The sequence below is a fragment of the Argentina silus genome (genome assembly GCF_951799395.1).
Source record: "Argentina silus genome assembly, chromosome: 10".
Taxonomy (NCBI): domain Eukaryota; kingdom Metazoa; phylum Chordata; class Actinopteri; order Argentiniformes; family Argentinidae; genus Argentina; species Argentina silus.
The window spans coordinates 1043312-1057342 of record NC_139664.1 but is presented as its reverse complement, the minus strand read 5'-3'; the positions used below and the strand labels follow the sequence as shown (position 1 = coordinate 1057342).

Sequence of the window (14031 nt, the reverse complement as noted above, 5' to 3'; positions counted from 1 at the left end):
ATGAGATAATATTGTATCCAGCCACTAAAGCTATATATGCAGCTTATTTTCTTTCATAAAAGGAAATGGCAAGACTTTCTTTGGTTACAGAATCAACCACACATTCCGCTACCTCGCCCCTAAGGCAGGGAAAAGCGGACATGCCATGGTTTTGGACCGCTGTCAATGTCGACGAGTCATCAGAAATGTCGCGCAGGTGGTGGCGGTGGTGCGGTGGTAGCATACCCTATTCGGGCTCGTTTTGCGCAAGACACAATTGAAACACAACCTCTTAGGCTATTAGGACAACTCGAAATCAGCTTTTTGTGCAGCGGCGTAGTTGTGTGTCATTTTATCTTGACCATCACACTGACATTGTGTGAGTAGTTCAAGACACTGAGTAAAGTGAGATGTTATGTGTTACGGTATGTCGTTATTTGTAAGACAGAAGGGGAAGTCTGCCGTTTTTTCCTTCTTGCGACACTTCAGAGGTGAAATACCGCCTCAAGACGAACTTTAGAACGGTGACGTCACACCCTCCAAGGCAGTAGAAAGTGCGCTCCCCGTGTTGAGGTCGCAGTCGAGGCTGTTTAACCTGGACGAAGCGGTCAGCAGCCTACCACAACCCGTTCACCTGCTCTGACTAGAATACACACGTTCATTAAGGTATGTCGTTTCTCTACTCTATGTACTGATGTTTCTCACCTTATCTGTCAAGTTTTAAACTACATTATGACCAAAAGGAACAACAGAAGCGTTCGTCTGCTTAGCCCTCGACTGTTTGTATAATAAACATTGTATGGCTATTTGATAGTTAAGCGATGGTTACATTAACTGAATGTGTTAAATGTCTATTACATTATGTTATAACATAGGGTAGTTAATCAGAATAATATGTCCACTTATTAATCAAAAAACAAACGAAAAAAACATTCTATGTAGGCTAGATAATGGTATGTTAGCTGCTTAAAAACACTAAGAAAAAAACATCATTTCTTAGCATGATGATTTAATTGACATAAAAGATTGTCCTTCATAGATTTAGAGGGGTAATAGATTTAGAGGGGTAATAGATTTAGAGGGGTAATAGATTGATAAGAAATATGTGCGCTAGTTACGCACGCATAAACCTTCACTCAAAGTTATGCGCAATAACATTGCGACACGTTCTGTTTAATCCCGCAAACCCCTACTCAAGATACACTTAAGAGCAAATTGTTTTCCAAAATTCTTCTCTCAAAAATAGTAATTATAACTTGAGGTTTTCATAAATGCTCTAACTTTCTGTACCTGGGGGCAAGGTATGTGGCTGACTGGATGTCTGAGTCAAGTCAGAATTTCCCATTGTGGCGCAACTTGATGATAGTACTGATCGGTGATGCTTTTCTGAAGGACTTCATCTCTCACATAGAGGCATACAACCAAGTCGGTACATACAGTTATTTTGTCCAACACGCCTTTTCAAACATTCTCACGAGTCAAATTTCACATTATTGCAAAACTCGTTGAGTTCTCAGCAGTAGTATTTCTAGGCGTGTGAGCGCCCTCTAGGAGGTGTAAGTGAGAACAACAGGTAGAGGGGAACACAACTTCGACAGAATTGAGTCAATGCCTAAAGCACAGGTGTCAAACTCATTCCATGGAGGGCCGAGTGTCAGCAGGCTTTTGGTTTTTCCTCTCAATTAAGACCTTGTCAACCAGGTGAGGGGAGTTCCACACTAATTAGTGACCTTAATTCATCAATCAAGTAGATGGGAAGAGCAAAAACCTGTGGACACTCGGCCCTCCATGGAATGAGTTTGACACCTGTGGGTGGGAAGTAATGAATGAAAAGTCATTGAGTTGATTCAACGTCCCACTTTAACCTACCCTATTAAATGTAGACAATAACAGATTAGACCATTTTGCTCAAATATCAATTCTCAGATAATTATTTTTATATAATGACTTACAGTTCTATAATCAATCAGACTCTCAGCTTCCCGACATGTTTTAACCTCAATTTGTGTTTTGTCCCCCTGCCAGGATTCAACACAATGATGGAGATATTTATGACCACCACTCCGGCGTTTCCCGGCAACCGGACGGACACGTATCCCGGCAACGGCTCTTTGCTGAACAACGAGACGGACGAGGACTACGAGGACTTCGTGGACGTGCATGCGGACCTCCGCCGCTCCCTCAACGTCATGTCCCTCATCGTCTACTGCCTGGCCTTCGTGTTGGGGGTTCTGGGAAACGGAGTTGTCATCTGGGTGACCGGCTTCAAGATGAAGAAGACGATCAACACGGTGTGGTTCCTCAACCTGGCTATAGCCGACTTCCTGTTCACCGCCTTCCTGCCCCTGAGTGTCGCCTACACCGCCCTGGACTTCCACTGGCCATTCGGCAACTTCATGTGCAAGCTAAACAGCACGGTCAGCTTCCTCAACATGTTCGCCAGCGTCTACATCCTGGTGGTCATCAGCATGGACCGCTACGTGTCCGTGGTGTGGCCCATCTGGGCCCAGAACCACCGAAGCGTCCGCAAGGCGTCCCTCGTCAGCCTGGGCGTCTGGCTGCTGGCCCTGGCCCTCAGCTCGCCGTACTTCGTCTTCAGGGACACGGGGGCGTCCTACGACAACGAAGACATCATCAACTGCTTCAACAACTTTGCTCTGTCGGAGGACTACGAAACGGCGTCCGTGGTGGAGCTGCGGGCGTTCCGCCACCAGGCGATGATCGTGACGCGCTTCGTGCTGGGCTTCATCCTGCCCTTCACCGTCATCGTGTCCTGCTACGCCGTCATCGTGACCAGGCTGCGGCGCCGCAACCTGTCCAGCCGCTCCAGCCGGCCCTTCAAGATCATCGCCGCCGTCATCGTCGCCTTCTTCCTGTGCTGGGCGCCCTACCATATCATGAGCCTCATCGAGATGTTCAACCACATGTCGGCTGAGTACAGCATCACGCTGGACCACGTGACCACCATCGGGATCCCCATCGCCACCAGCCTGGCCTTCCTCAACAGCTGCCTGAACCCGCTGCTCTATGTCTTCATGGGCCAGGACTTCAAAAATAAGGTCCGCAAATCCATCCTGAAGGTGCTGGAGAATGCCTTCACTGAGGAGGTGTCCCGGCCCAACACCAACACAAACTCTGCCATCCTCAGCCGCAGCAAGGAGAAGTCCTATTCTGATGCTGAGGTATGAGGGGGATGGGTGTGAACATCAGAACAGTTGGTCAAACGCTGGTATAGCCAGATAATACGATCCCCCAGACCGTATTTCCTGGTCTGCAGAAACGATCCCCCAGAACTTAATAATTTGGAGACTGTGTTGCGTTGTAAATAGCTCTGGACATGACTTGAGGGCTGTATCTGAGAAATAGGGTGTTTTAGTCATTAGAGAGACATTGAAACACGAAAGAAGAATTAATGTTGAACAAGTTACTTCTGCTCCAGGACTCCTGTCAACAAGGTTGACTCAGGACAGCGTTCAGTGCCTCTGATAGTGATAGGGTGAGGGTTAGGTTTAGGGTTAGGGTTAGAGTTAGGGTCAGGGTTAGGGTTAGGGTTAGGGTTAGGGTTAGAGTTAGGGTTAGGGTTAGGGTTAGTACATTATGACTCATCTCAACACTGGGTTAGGGTTAGGGTTAGGGTTAGGGTTAGAGTTAGGGTTAGGGTTAGGGTTAGTACATTATGACTCATCTCAACACTGGGTTAGGGTTAGGGTTAGAGTTAGAGTTAGGGTTAGGGTTAGGGTTAGAGTTAGAGTTAGAGTTAGGGTTAGAGTTAGGGTTAGGGTTAGGGTTAGGGTTAGTACATTATGACTCATCTCAACACTGTTCTGTACCTTATTATGGAGACGACTCACGTTTCTATGAAAAGACTCTTTCTGGGACAGAATGGTAGCAGATACGACACACACACACACACACACACACACACACACACACACACACACACACACACACACACACACACAGTAGTTATCTGTCATCTCATTATTTTTCTTTGATTCTCATTCAAGCCATTTCTGTGTGCACCATTTTCATTTTTTAACACTGAGTATTGAACAGATTAACAAACTATTGTATGTGATGTATACGTGTATATTTGTATCATTGAAGGAGATGAACTTTTAATTTGTCTGTATTTGTTACCTTTTTGTTTGTGTTATGATTATGTTTTGTATTAAATGCTTCCTGGAGGATACTTGACTGATGAATGCAAGTCACTATACCCTATATACACTATACATGATGGAAACAAAGGCCACTGATTCCACTAACACTATTACCATATCTATAAACACTTACCATATCTATAAACACTATTACCATACCTATAAACACTATTACCACCATATAAATGTATGCACTCACTGTACCGTAAGTGGCTTTGGATAACATGTCTGCTAAATATCATATAGGCTATAGAACTACTACCTCTACACCATACAGTACTAGGCCAACTACTGCTAACTACACTAATACAGACACCAGAAGTCCGTTTTTCTGTGCATTTTATTTAGATTTGAAACAATCCTGTTTTCTTTTATATTTGGTGCCTCCTAGGTGTGTCCCCCCCCCCCCCCCCCCCCCCCAAAATACATTTTTATGTGGCCTCCAATATCACAATATTCAAAAGCAGGATGTAGGGGCTGTGTGAATGTAGTCTTGCCTGTGTGGAGGAGGGCCATAGTTCCTGCTGACACACGGTAGGAGGACAGAGTTCCTGCTGACACACGGTAGGAGGACAGAGTTCCTGCTGACACACGGTAGAGTTCCTGCCTTGTGATCTAGGTACACTCCTATTCTGGAAGAGGGAAGAGCCTGCAGAGCTGTGGTTTTCTTTATTTTGCCAGAAAGAGAAAACCAACTCTGAGCAGTCCCAACTCCAGGACAGCTCATTGAGGCCAAGGCGATTCTCATCAGCATGTTCTATTCCTGCCGATCCCTTTATATAACATGGCTAGACACATCCGCTAGCCACTCCACTCCACCTCCCGGTAACAGAGTCCACTCCACCTCCCAGTAACAGCGTCCAGACAGAGCCTCCCAGTAACAGCGTCCAGACAGAGCCTCCCAGTAACAGCGTCCAGACAGGGCCTCCCAGTAGGCTAGCAGCACCTCTTCTCAGTAGTCAAACCTCTCTGGGTGGTCAGGGTGCTTCTGAGGTCCTTCACAGTATGTAGATCAGTGCAGTCCTCAGACAGAATGTTGGGGTCCAGGGTGAGATCACACCAGTCTGATGCATGATCACAACAGTAAAAAGTAATAACAAATACAACTTCTACCCAGCATTGCGTTACTGTCACTATGTTATTGCAATAGAGTAAGTAGGCCCAGTAGGCCAATGTGCTGCTGATGCTTAGACCTGCCGGTAGGCGTATGTGTAAACTACTTGGTTTCTTGGTTATTGTGTGATAAAAATGTAATTGTAACTTCTATAACTCACACTTTAAGAAATCATCTCTGGTTATGGGCTCTTCTTCTTCTTCATCTCTCGCTGAAAACTAACATACATAAAGTAAATCACTTTGTCAAGCAGCCAACTGTAACCTAGGCACTGTAACAGAACAATTGTGTAGTCTAACTCCAGTAGTTAACGCCGGGACTCCACCTTGTGGTGAAGGATGTTACTTTTTCTCCACTGATATGACTTTCTCCCTATTAAGTAATTGGACATTAAACATGCAGTGGGGGATACTCAATGTTAATTGATAATCAGTGTTATAGTATGTGGTGGAAATCTAGGGAATTACCACACTAACGATTCAGTGAGACTTTGCAAAGATGCACAAACACAATATCTGTTTAGTAGGTTTATTTGTAACCGGTTACAAGCATAGCAGTCTGCACCTAACGGACAGAGAGCCCCCAATACATACTTTATACCCCTCAGATGGGCCGATTACAGGGCGGGGTTTTCACATGGGCATGTATCCATATACAACCTTGAAAACAGGTGACATGATCTATACGCAATCCTTGATAACATTCTGGGACAGCTCTGAAAGAACAATGGTCTCACAGTTAGAAGTCTTACATCTTTATCTGCTAGGGCCTGAGACGTAGCCAAGTATAATACAGGGTATTGTTATAACAACTTGATTAAAAAAAGTAAATACGTACCTTACTCTGAACCACGATATTGTGCCGTGTGCTGCCAATCTGAAACATTCGACACATTTCGTCACAGAATTAAGAAAATCAGAACCGTCAAATAATCTAGACCTGGAATTGTTTTGTTTATATAATTTCCGATAAATTCCTGACCTCCGTCTCCAACTCAGAACGCATTGGAGGAGAATATCTACCTTTCTCCCCTTAGATATTCTCTAAGAAAGGACTAAGAAAAGGTGGCGAGGAATGAACCTTATTAATATAATATAATGATATCTGACTCCCCAGAAACTACATGCAAATTGTACATATTTGGGGGCAATTTTAGACGTATTGCACCTTTAAAACAAGGGGATAACATCATGCATTTTTGGGAACGGAATTAGCACATCACATGATCATGTTGATGTGTAGATTTTTATTTGACTGAATATCTGTCTGGCTATAATGAAGTCTATCTGCACATCACCGTGTATGTTCCTCCGCCCCCGCCCCCGCCCCGCCCCGCCCCGCCCCCGCCCCCACCCCCGCCCCACCCCCACCCCCACCCCCACCCCCCCGTCCTGAGTTTACAGTGTAGGGGAAATGGGTGCTACTGCTACACCGATGTTCCTGTACTGAGATGCCGACACAATTATTGACTGTGTTGCGAGCTACAGTCAGTCGAGCGAGAGACAGAATGGAACGCTAATCACAGCGATCGAACGGAGCAATTCCGGTAAGTGCGTTCGACAGAACACTGCGGTATAATAACGAGACGGGCCTCGTGGCGCCTGTCTGTCTGCCTGCCTGTCTGCCTGTCTGTCTGTCGGCTGCACACGCGAACAAAAGCCAACGTAAATAGCTAGCTAGGTAGCGCTTGACAGACAACAACAACGCATTCACTGCGAGCCATTTCACATTGATACATTGACAACGTTTTGGGACATGCATTTATTATTTTTGTCTGTTGTAGTGGCTTTATAAGATGCAATTACTGTTTGTTTTTAGATAGCTATTGGTGGTGAAATATTGTAGCAACTAGCTAGCTGGCTACGTCGTTGTCACAGCTCGCTGTGTCCGCTACTGGCGGAGCGGAGAACGGCAGACACGGCTCAGCTAGCTGCGGTCCGCCCGCCTGCTCACAACACGGGCGCTGGGCGGTGTTCTATGATATATTACTGATATGAGACGTTGATATGCAGTATAATTATATTCGTTATGCATTCATTAAATGTCTCTAGCCCTTTCAGAGCGAACTAATAGAATACATGTTCATATTGTAAGTTAGCTTTCAAAATGGCCACTAGTTCAATGTTCCAATGAAAATATAGCCAAGTTGAAAAAATGTCAAATGTCTCCCCCCGTGATTTTGACTGGTATTTTCTGCAATAACATAAGCTAATCTGTAGTCTTCAATGACTTGTTATTTTCTTCCAAACAATTACAGATGTGCATAATTAAACTGTAAAGTATGTCAGATGTGTAAAAGGTGGTGTCGTTGTTTTATTGCAAGTGGCTTTGGATAAAAGCTCTGCTAAATGACTTGCATGTAAATGTAGGTTATTATGATGATAATGTGTTGTTCTTGTATTGTTACTGTAGGCGGACACATAAGCCACTTGGTGGTTACATGTGTTTTGTTCTCTTCGTGACAATAGGAACATCTTCTAGGTGCCAAAATAAGTCTAACAGGCGGCTTGCCTAAGTTGCAACTTGCAATGTAGGCCAGGACTAAACTGTAACTTTACTTAACCTGTTATTCTGCTTCTGAAACGTGCAAAGTTGCTAGCTAGCCTATTTCAAATCCTCCATTGAAAGTGCGATTTAGTCCAGGAGAACGATTTAGTCCAGGAGAACTAGCCTTAGTCTGTGTCTGGGAAACCGCACCCCCCCATAATGTTAGACACGTATAGATCCCCCCCATAATGTTAGACACGTATAGATCCCCCCCATAATGTTAGACACGTATAGATCCCCCCCATAATGTTAGACACGTATAGATCCCCCCCATAATGTTAGACACGTATAGATCCCCCCCATAATGTTAGACACGTATAGATCCGCAGACTTCAAATAGATATTTCATAGTTTACATTACATTTACATTAAGTCTCAATGTTAACCGCCCAGGACACCTTTTCCAGCAGTGTAGCTGTCAGTGATGAATGCATGGCTTGGATTAAAGTTTTAGCCAATCCGATCACATTTCTAAACCATTTCATAAAACCGTGATTTTAGTTAGTAAATGCCAACACAACTTCCAGTAGCTGGTTCGAGAAGGCGAATGCTTCTGGGTTTGGTGGCTAGAATCTCACATTATGTTATCTTGTACATTTTGTTTAGTATATATTGTATATTTTTTAGTATTGTACATTTTACATTGGTTGGCATTCTGCGGACAGCAAAGGAAGAATTTCATTGTACAGGGAAACATGTTTTCTACTGTGCATATGAAAATAAACACTTTGAATCTTTGAATCTTGAATCTTAGCTTTCCAACGTTACATTCAAGTCAATGCAGATCACTTGGGTCAGACCATCTCTCTGCTGGGCCATGGCGCAGGCGCACTTCCCCATATTGATTTAAAAGCACAGGATTGGTACGAGCGTAAGCGCTTAGGCCCATCCATCCATACCAATTTACATCCACGTGGGGAAGTGCACAAGTGCGTGCTTCCCGAGAAGGATAACAGAGAGCCGTGCTTCCCGAGAAGGAAGGGTGGAGAAACAGGTCTCATCTGCGTCTCAGTTGTCCTCCCTTGTCCATGAAGTGTGCACCTTTGGGAGTAGAGACAGTTCCTTTTTCCACCTGTGTAATAACACATCCCGCTGTTATCAGCCTACCTTGTTGCTTGTAACAACACACTTTTGTACTTCCCTGCATGGGTTTAAAAGCATAGGATTGTTGTAAGAGTCAGTTGAGCGGTTTGCGTTATTACACAATTGGAATAAAGACTGTTCCTTTTTCCACCTGTGTAATAACACAACCTGCTCACCTCCATGTTATCAGCCTATCTTGTTGCTGGTAACAACAAGCTTATACAGTGTTGTTATGACAGTAATTGCATCCTTATTACACAGGTATAGGGCCAACTTACTGTAAGGTGTTACCCATTGCTCAAAGTGTTGTTACAGAAACATGTCTTGAGAAGGCCAACGACTGTATTGCAATATGTATGGTACAATCCTAACTTCCTGTTTCTTCTCTTTTCCACAGATGCTGTTCTAAACACACAGAGTACGACCAAACAAGATGCTTGACAAACGCTTGTCAAGAATAGAACTAACTCTTTTTGAAACGTTTTTTTTCTTAAATGCTGCTCTTTTTATTAATGGAATCCAATGAATGGACAGTCCTGGAGAAGCATTCATTGATGCAAACCATCCACTCGAATCATGTGTCACTTTTACATGAGTTGGACAGACTCACTGATGAATCAAACGCTGCTGGTCCTTCGGAGAACCCTTCCACACTAAATGGAGAGATCTGATATTGTCAAGGTACTTAGATTGTGCACTCACAAAGTTTTACTTCATGCCTCCCGCAAGCAGTGGCACCGTTGCAAGTTTATGTTAATTCTCTAACCTCTGTTTTTATTAAATGTCTTCACAGTTGCCTGAGACTATTGCTCAACTGTTGTGCGTCACCCTCAATCAGGATTGATGTCATCAGCTCTAGGAAGACGGCCATTGGACTTTGATCATGGAACACACCCCAATGGATTACGCTAGTTATGCTGAGCCAGATGGAGAAGCAAGCGCCTTCATTTGCACAGAATGCGGCGATGGCTTCAGCCGCTACCCAGAATTCCTCAACCACATGGTTACACATGGACCATTGGATTTGTTTTCCTTAGATGGTTCATCAAATGGGTTTGAAGTCCCCCGTGAGTATGTGCTCCATGAAAATGGAACACTCACATTGGTCGACAGATCTTCGGTCAAACCACCTTCGGTCAAACCACCTTCCGTTCGACCACCATCCCCGACTCCCCCAGTGAGGAGACCACCATCCCCAACTCCCAAAGTGAGGGAAATATCTCCTTATCGAAATGCACGCCAATCTACGTTGGCAGCACCAACCAACCTACCACGCGCTAAAACCTCCCTTCCGGTGAAGTCTTCACCATGCCGATGTGAAACATGTGGCAAGTCCTTCAATGGCCAGCAGGGTTTACGACAGCACCAGCAGTATGGGAACGCAGAGAGAGGTTTTAAGTGCACCTTGTGTTGCAACGTTTTCGAAAGCAGAGAGGAGCTAAAGAAACATCTTCAAGAGCACAGCAATCAGAGATTTTACTGCTGTGGTCAGTGTGGAAAACGCTTCCTGAAACGGGAGAGCTTGAATACTCATCGGACAGAGCAACACAGATGGCTCAGGCAAGAGAGAAAGTCGGAACACGATCAAGAGAACAAAGAGAGAACGTATCCTTGTAAGAAGTGCAACTTGTGTTTCTTCTGGCTCTCCGACTTGCAGAGCCATTTAATCAGCCATTCCAAGAGAACATCGGACCTACACACCGTTGACTCATCACCAGACACCAAACGCCAGCCTCAGCAGGACCTTAAGTCACACATGCCTCGTCAGAACATGGACAAAAATATTGATCTGAAGAACCGCATTGGCAATTCTGTAACCCTTTCTGGACACATCGATGACACATCCGTCAATGTGAAGAACCGCAATGGCAGTGTTTTATCCTCTTTTAGACACAACGACGACACTATTGACATGAAGAAGCTCAATGGCATTAGTGGCACTTCCATCAGACCCTACCAGTGTGGTTTGTGTGGCGCCAGTTTCCAACATTTAAAAGATTTAAAGCAGCACCACCTCTCCCATCAAACTGATGAAGACATTGAAAGAGAAAAACAAGAATCAGAAGCCACACCTGATCGGCACATGTTCGGGGTCCTCCATGCGTCTGCAGTGCAGCCACCACCAGCAGGGAAGACCAAGATGAAACGTGGCAAGGGAGGCTCTGGTGCGAAATTGCATCCATGCAAACACTGCCACCGTGTATTTAATCACTCCAGTAGTCTTTCTCGGCATATGAGGTACCACAAGGGGACTCTTCACACTTGCGTGTTCTGTGGGAGACATTTCCCACAGCGCTGTGATGTCAGGAGGCACATTTCCATGTATCACAAATCTGAATTGGAGAAGAAGCCGGGGCTGAAATACATGGCATTGCACACTAAACCTGTGAGTGGTTCCCAGTTGAATTCCGATAGGTTGGTTGTGAAAAGGTCAAGGAGACGCAAGAGGTCTTCAAATGCGGTAGAGGTAGATGTAGACGATGAAGATCAGCAAAGTATCGCTGACGGGGAAGATTCTTCTGGCCCTAAACCAAGGGTAAACTACAAGTGTCGAGAGTGTGGGAAGAGGTTTGGGCTGTTGTGTGTGTACCAAAGGCACTTGCGGTACCACAAAAGGGAACCCATGATGACGGAAAAGTGCCCTCGCTGTCCGGCTCGCTTCAGGCATTCCTCTGCACTGGAGCGGCATCTGGAGAATCACCCCAGTCAGTCGGCAGGGGAAACAGACATGGAAGGACAGACTTCCCCCACCGGTGGGTCCAATCAGGACCCTGATGTGGAGTATGACAATGCAGAGGACCAGGAGGATAGGGAGGATGTTGAGGGTGAGGATAATGGCGCTTTATCCCAGGTGCTGTACGAATGCACCGAATGCACAGAGACATTTTCAAACTTGCAGAGATTTTTGCAACACCAGAGTTCTCATGGGTCAGATAATCTTGGCGAATTGAAACAATAGACCTGACATGTATGTACTGAGGGTGAGGGATAGTGTAACTTGGGACTGCTTAAGTAACATGAACGTTCATATTCATTTTCCACAGACCCCAATTCCTGATTCATGTGAAAGTCTTGAGTTGTACCAACACATTTCTTGTTAAGATTTGGCCTTTGATCAATTTTGCCGTTAAATCGTTACCAATTAAGGAACTGAAACCGGTATGGTGCTGTGGGTGGGTTGGTGGTATTTGATTCTTTACCAGATCATGATGGCATTAATGGTGTTGCGTTGATGGAGACAATTGTAAAGAACTTGGAATTACTGAAAATGTGTATTTTATATGGTTACGTGAACTTGAGGTTGTTTTGTAATTCTGATGTTTTTTACCTCGTTTGCCTACACCAGAAAACGTTAGACGTTACTCATGGGATGAAAACGTGGTAATCTTGTCGAAACATACCGACAAGCTCCGCCCTCTAAACAAAAAAGCTTTTTTGAGGCTGAACGTCTCCCATGGTGTCTCTTACATTTGTATTTCAGGATCATGAACTCTGTGACACAATGACAAGTTTGAACTACAACCAGGTCAGGGATGTTGGCTCTTGATGTTTCCTTCTGTTTTATCATCTCTCAGCCTCTGGGAAGTTCTCAAAGTTCACAAAATAGTTTGGCTAAATGTACTCAACAGTATGACATCATATCTGATGGACTTCTTGCTTACAGAAACCACGAACAACATAATTCAAATCAGCCAAGGCTTCCATTATTGGCTCCTCTCAATGTGGGTGTGCCTCTTGGGAGGGCTCAGTTTGGGAGGAGCCAATGACTACACTTATGGTAGATTTAAATGTGGTTATTGTTGTCTGTAAGCAGGAAGTCCCCCTGCTGTATTTGGTGATGTCATACTTCTGAGTCTACCAAAATTGTCTTATGATGTGACCCCAAGACAGCCTCTGTTATATTAGGTTACGATTAGCATATTTCTCCATCAGGCAGATACATTCTAATGACAAAGGTCAATGATTACAATGCTACAAACTGTGTTGCCCCCTGAGAGTTTTTTTATTTCTGCCATTAAAATTGAAGGAAATAACTTGTGTTTTTTTGTCCTGGCACTGAATGATTTCCCCTTTGATTACCTTTCAGACATCTCAAATGAGGTTACTGCACAGTGTTAACAGGCATGTTAGAGCTGTCCACTTTTTCTGTTCTTCAACTGACAGTTCTCACTGGTAAAATGTAACTTGACCTTCACTAAGTAGTGATTAGTCAGGCTACTTTTTAAAGTATTCAAGTAACAGTATTGGCTCTATTCTGAGACAACCCCTAGCCCCTACTCCTTAGACACTTGAGTAGATGAGTCTGAAAGAAATTATGAGCATAGGTATGATGGCGAACATTCCTCCTAGCCTATCACCATCTTATTTACACCGATCCAATCCTTTTAGATCTTCACAGGTGTCTAGGGTGAAGGGTCAAGGGTTGTTTCTGGACAGGACCCTATATTAGACAGTTAAAGAGGATGGAACTGGAGCTGACCATTGGGTTACATATACACTCTAGTTGACCACACTGATTAAGCACCTCCATTGTTGCAATCAGAATGTACTTCGAAGGATGGGCAGAAGCTTAAAGAGACTCACCTGGGACAAACCTCTTGTCCATCTACAGGGCCACACCTCTAATACAAACACACAAACTTTTGGCTATATAGCTTATTAGGGAACATTCGCTCATTGGCAAGTCATTGCTAAGAGCCTTTGATTGGCATGTTGATGATCGACAGCTTAGTGATGTATTGCCATTGAACAAGCGCTCTCGATACTACGTAGCCCTGAAGTAAATTGTGACCAACGTTGGCCAGAGATTTGTGTGCTATGATGCCCATCTTGAACTCCCAGATGTTGAATAACCACAGGCATTACTGGCAAACTCAATGCTTGGTTTGATCCATGAGGAGCTAAATGCATACATTCTACCAATTCCCTACCATCAATCATGGGTTTCCATTCGTGGTTAATCAAGAGCGCAAGTCTGATCCTAAGGTCTTACCCTGTCTTACCTTAACCTGCACTAAAGTCCGACCATGGGTATAGATCATGATATCACTGTGGCTCTTTCCAGCCAGACATGGAATGTAATACCCTCCGAAAAGGGTGGTGGTGCAAGGTACTGCCAAATGAAGATTGTCCGTACTGTCTCCC

At 44.5% G+C, this 14031-nt stretch overlaps 2 protein-coding genes across 3 annotated transcripts; both read left to right on the top strand.

Moving 5' to 3' along the window:
* Positions 1–580: 580 nt before the first annotated feature.
* fpr1 (formyl peptide receptor 1) lies at positions 581–3167 on the top strand (the record flags this gene model as incomplete). The annotated part of the gene is made up of 2 exons (XM_083678224.1): positions 581–645; positions 2005–3167. Exon 2 carries the CDS (start codon positions 2016–2018, stop codon positions 3165–3167), a length of 1152 nt encoding a protein of 383 aa, XP_083534350.1. The 5' UTR covers positions 581–645; positions 2005–2015.
* Positions 3168–6666: 3499 nt separating this feature from the next.
* LOC310810416 (uncharacterized protein) lies at positions 6667–12926 on the top strand. 2 transcript variants are annotated; one of them, XR_014554434.1, is made up of 4 exons: positions 6667–6802; positions 9284–9567; positions 9680–12264; positions 12317–12926. XR_014554434.1 is itself a non-coding variant. In XM_083678170.1 (3 exons), exon 3 carries the CDS (start codon positions 9770–9772, stop codon positions 11843–11845), a length of 2076 nt encoding a protein of 691 aa, XP_083534296.1. In that variant the 5' UTR covers positions 6667–6802; positions 9284–9567; positions 9680–9769; the 3' UTR covers positions 11846–12926. The 2 variants fall into 2 exon arrangements, 1 of the variants encoding a protein (XP_083534296.1); XM_083678170.1 differs by having other exon boundaries at positions 9680–12926.
* Positions 12927–14031: the final 1105 nt, after the last annotated feature.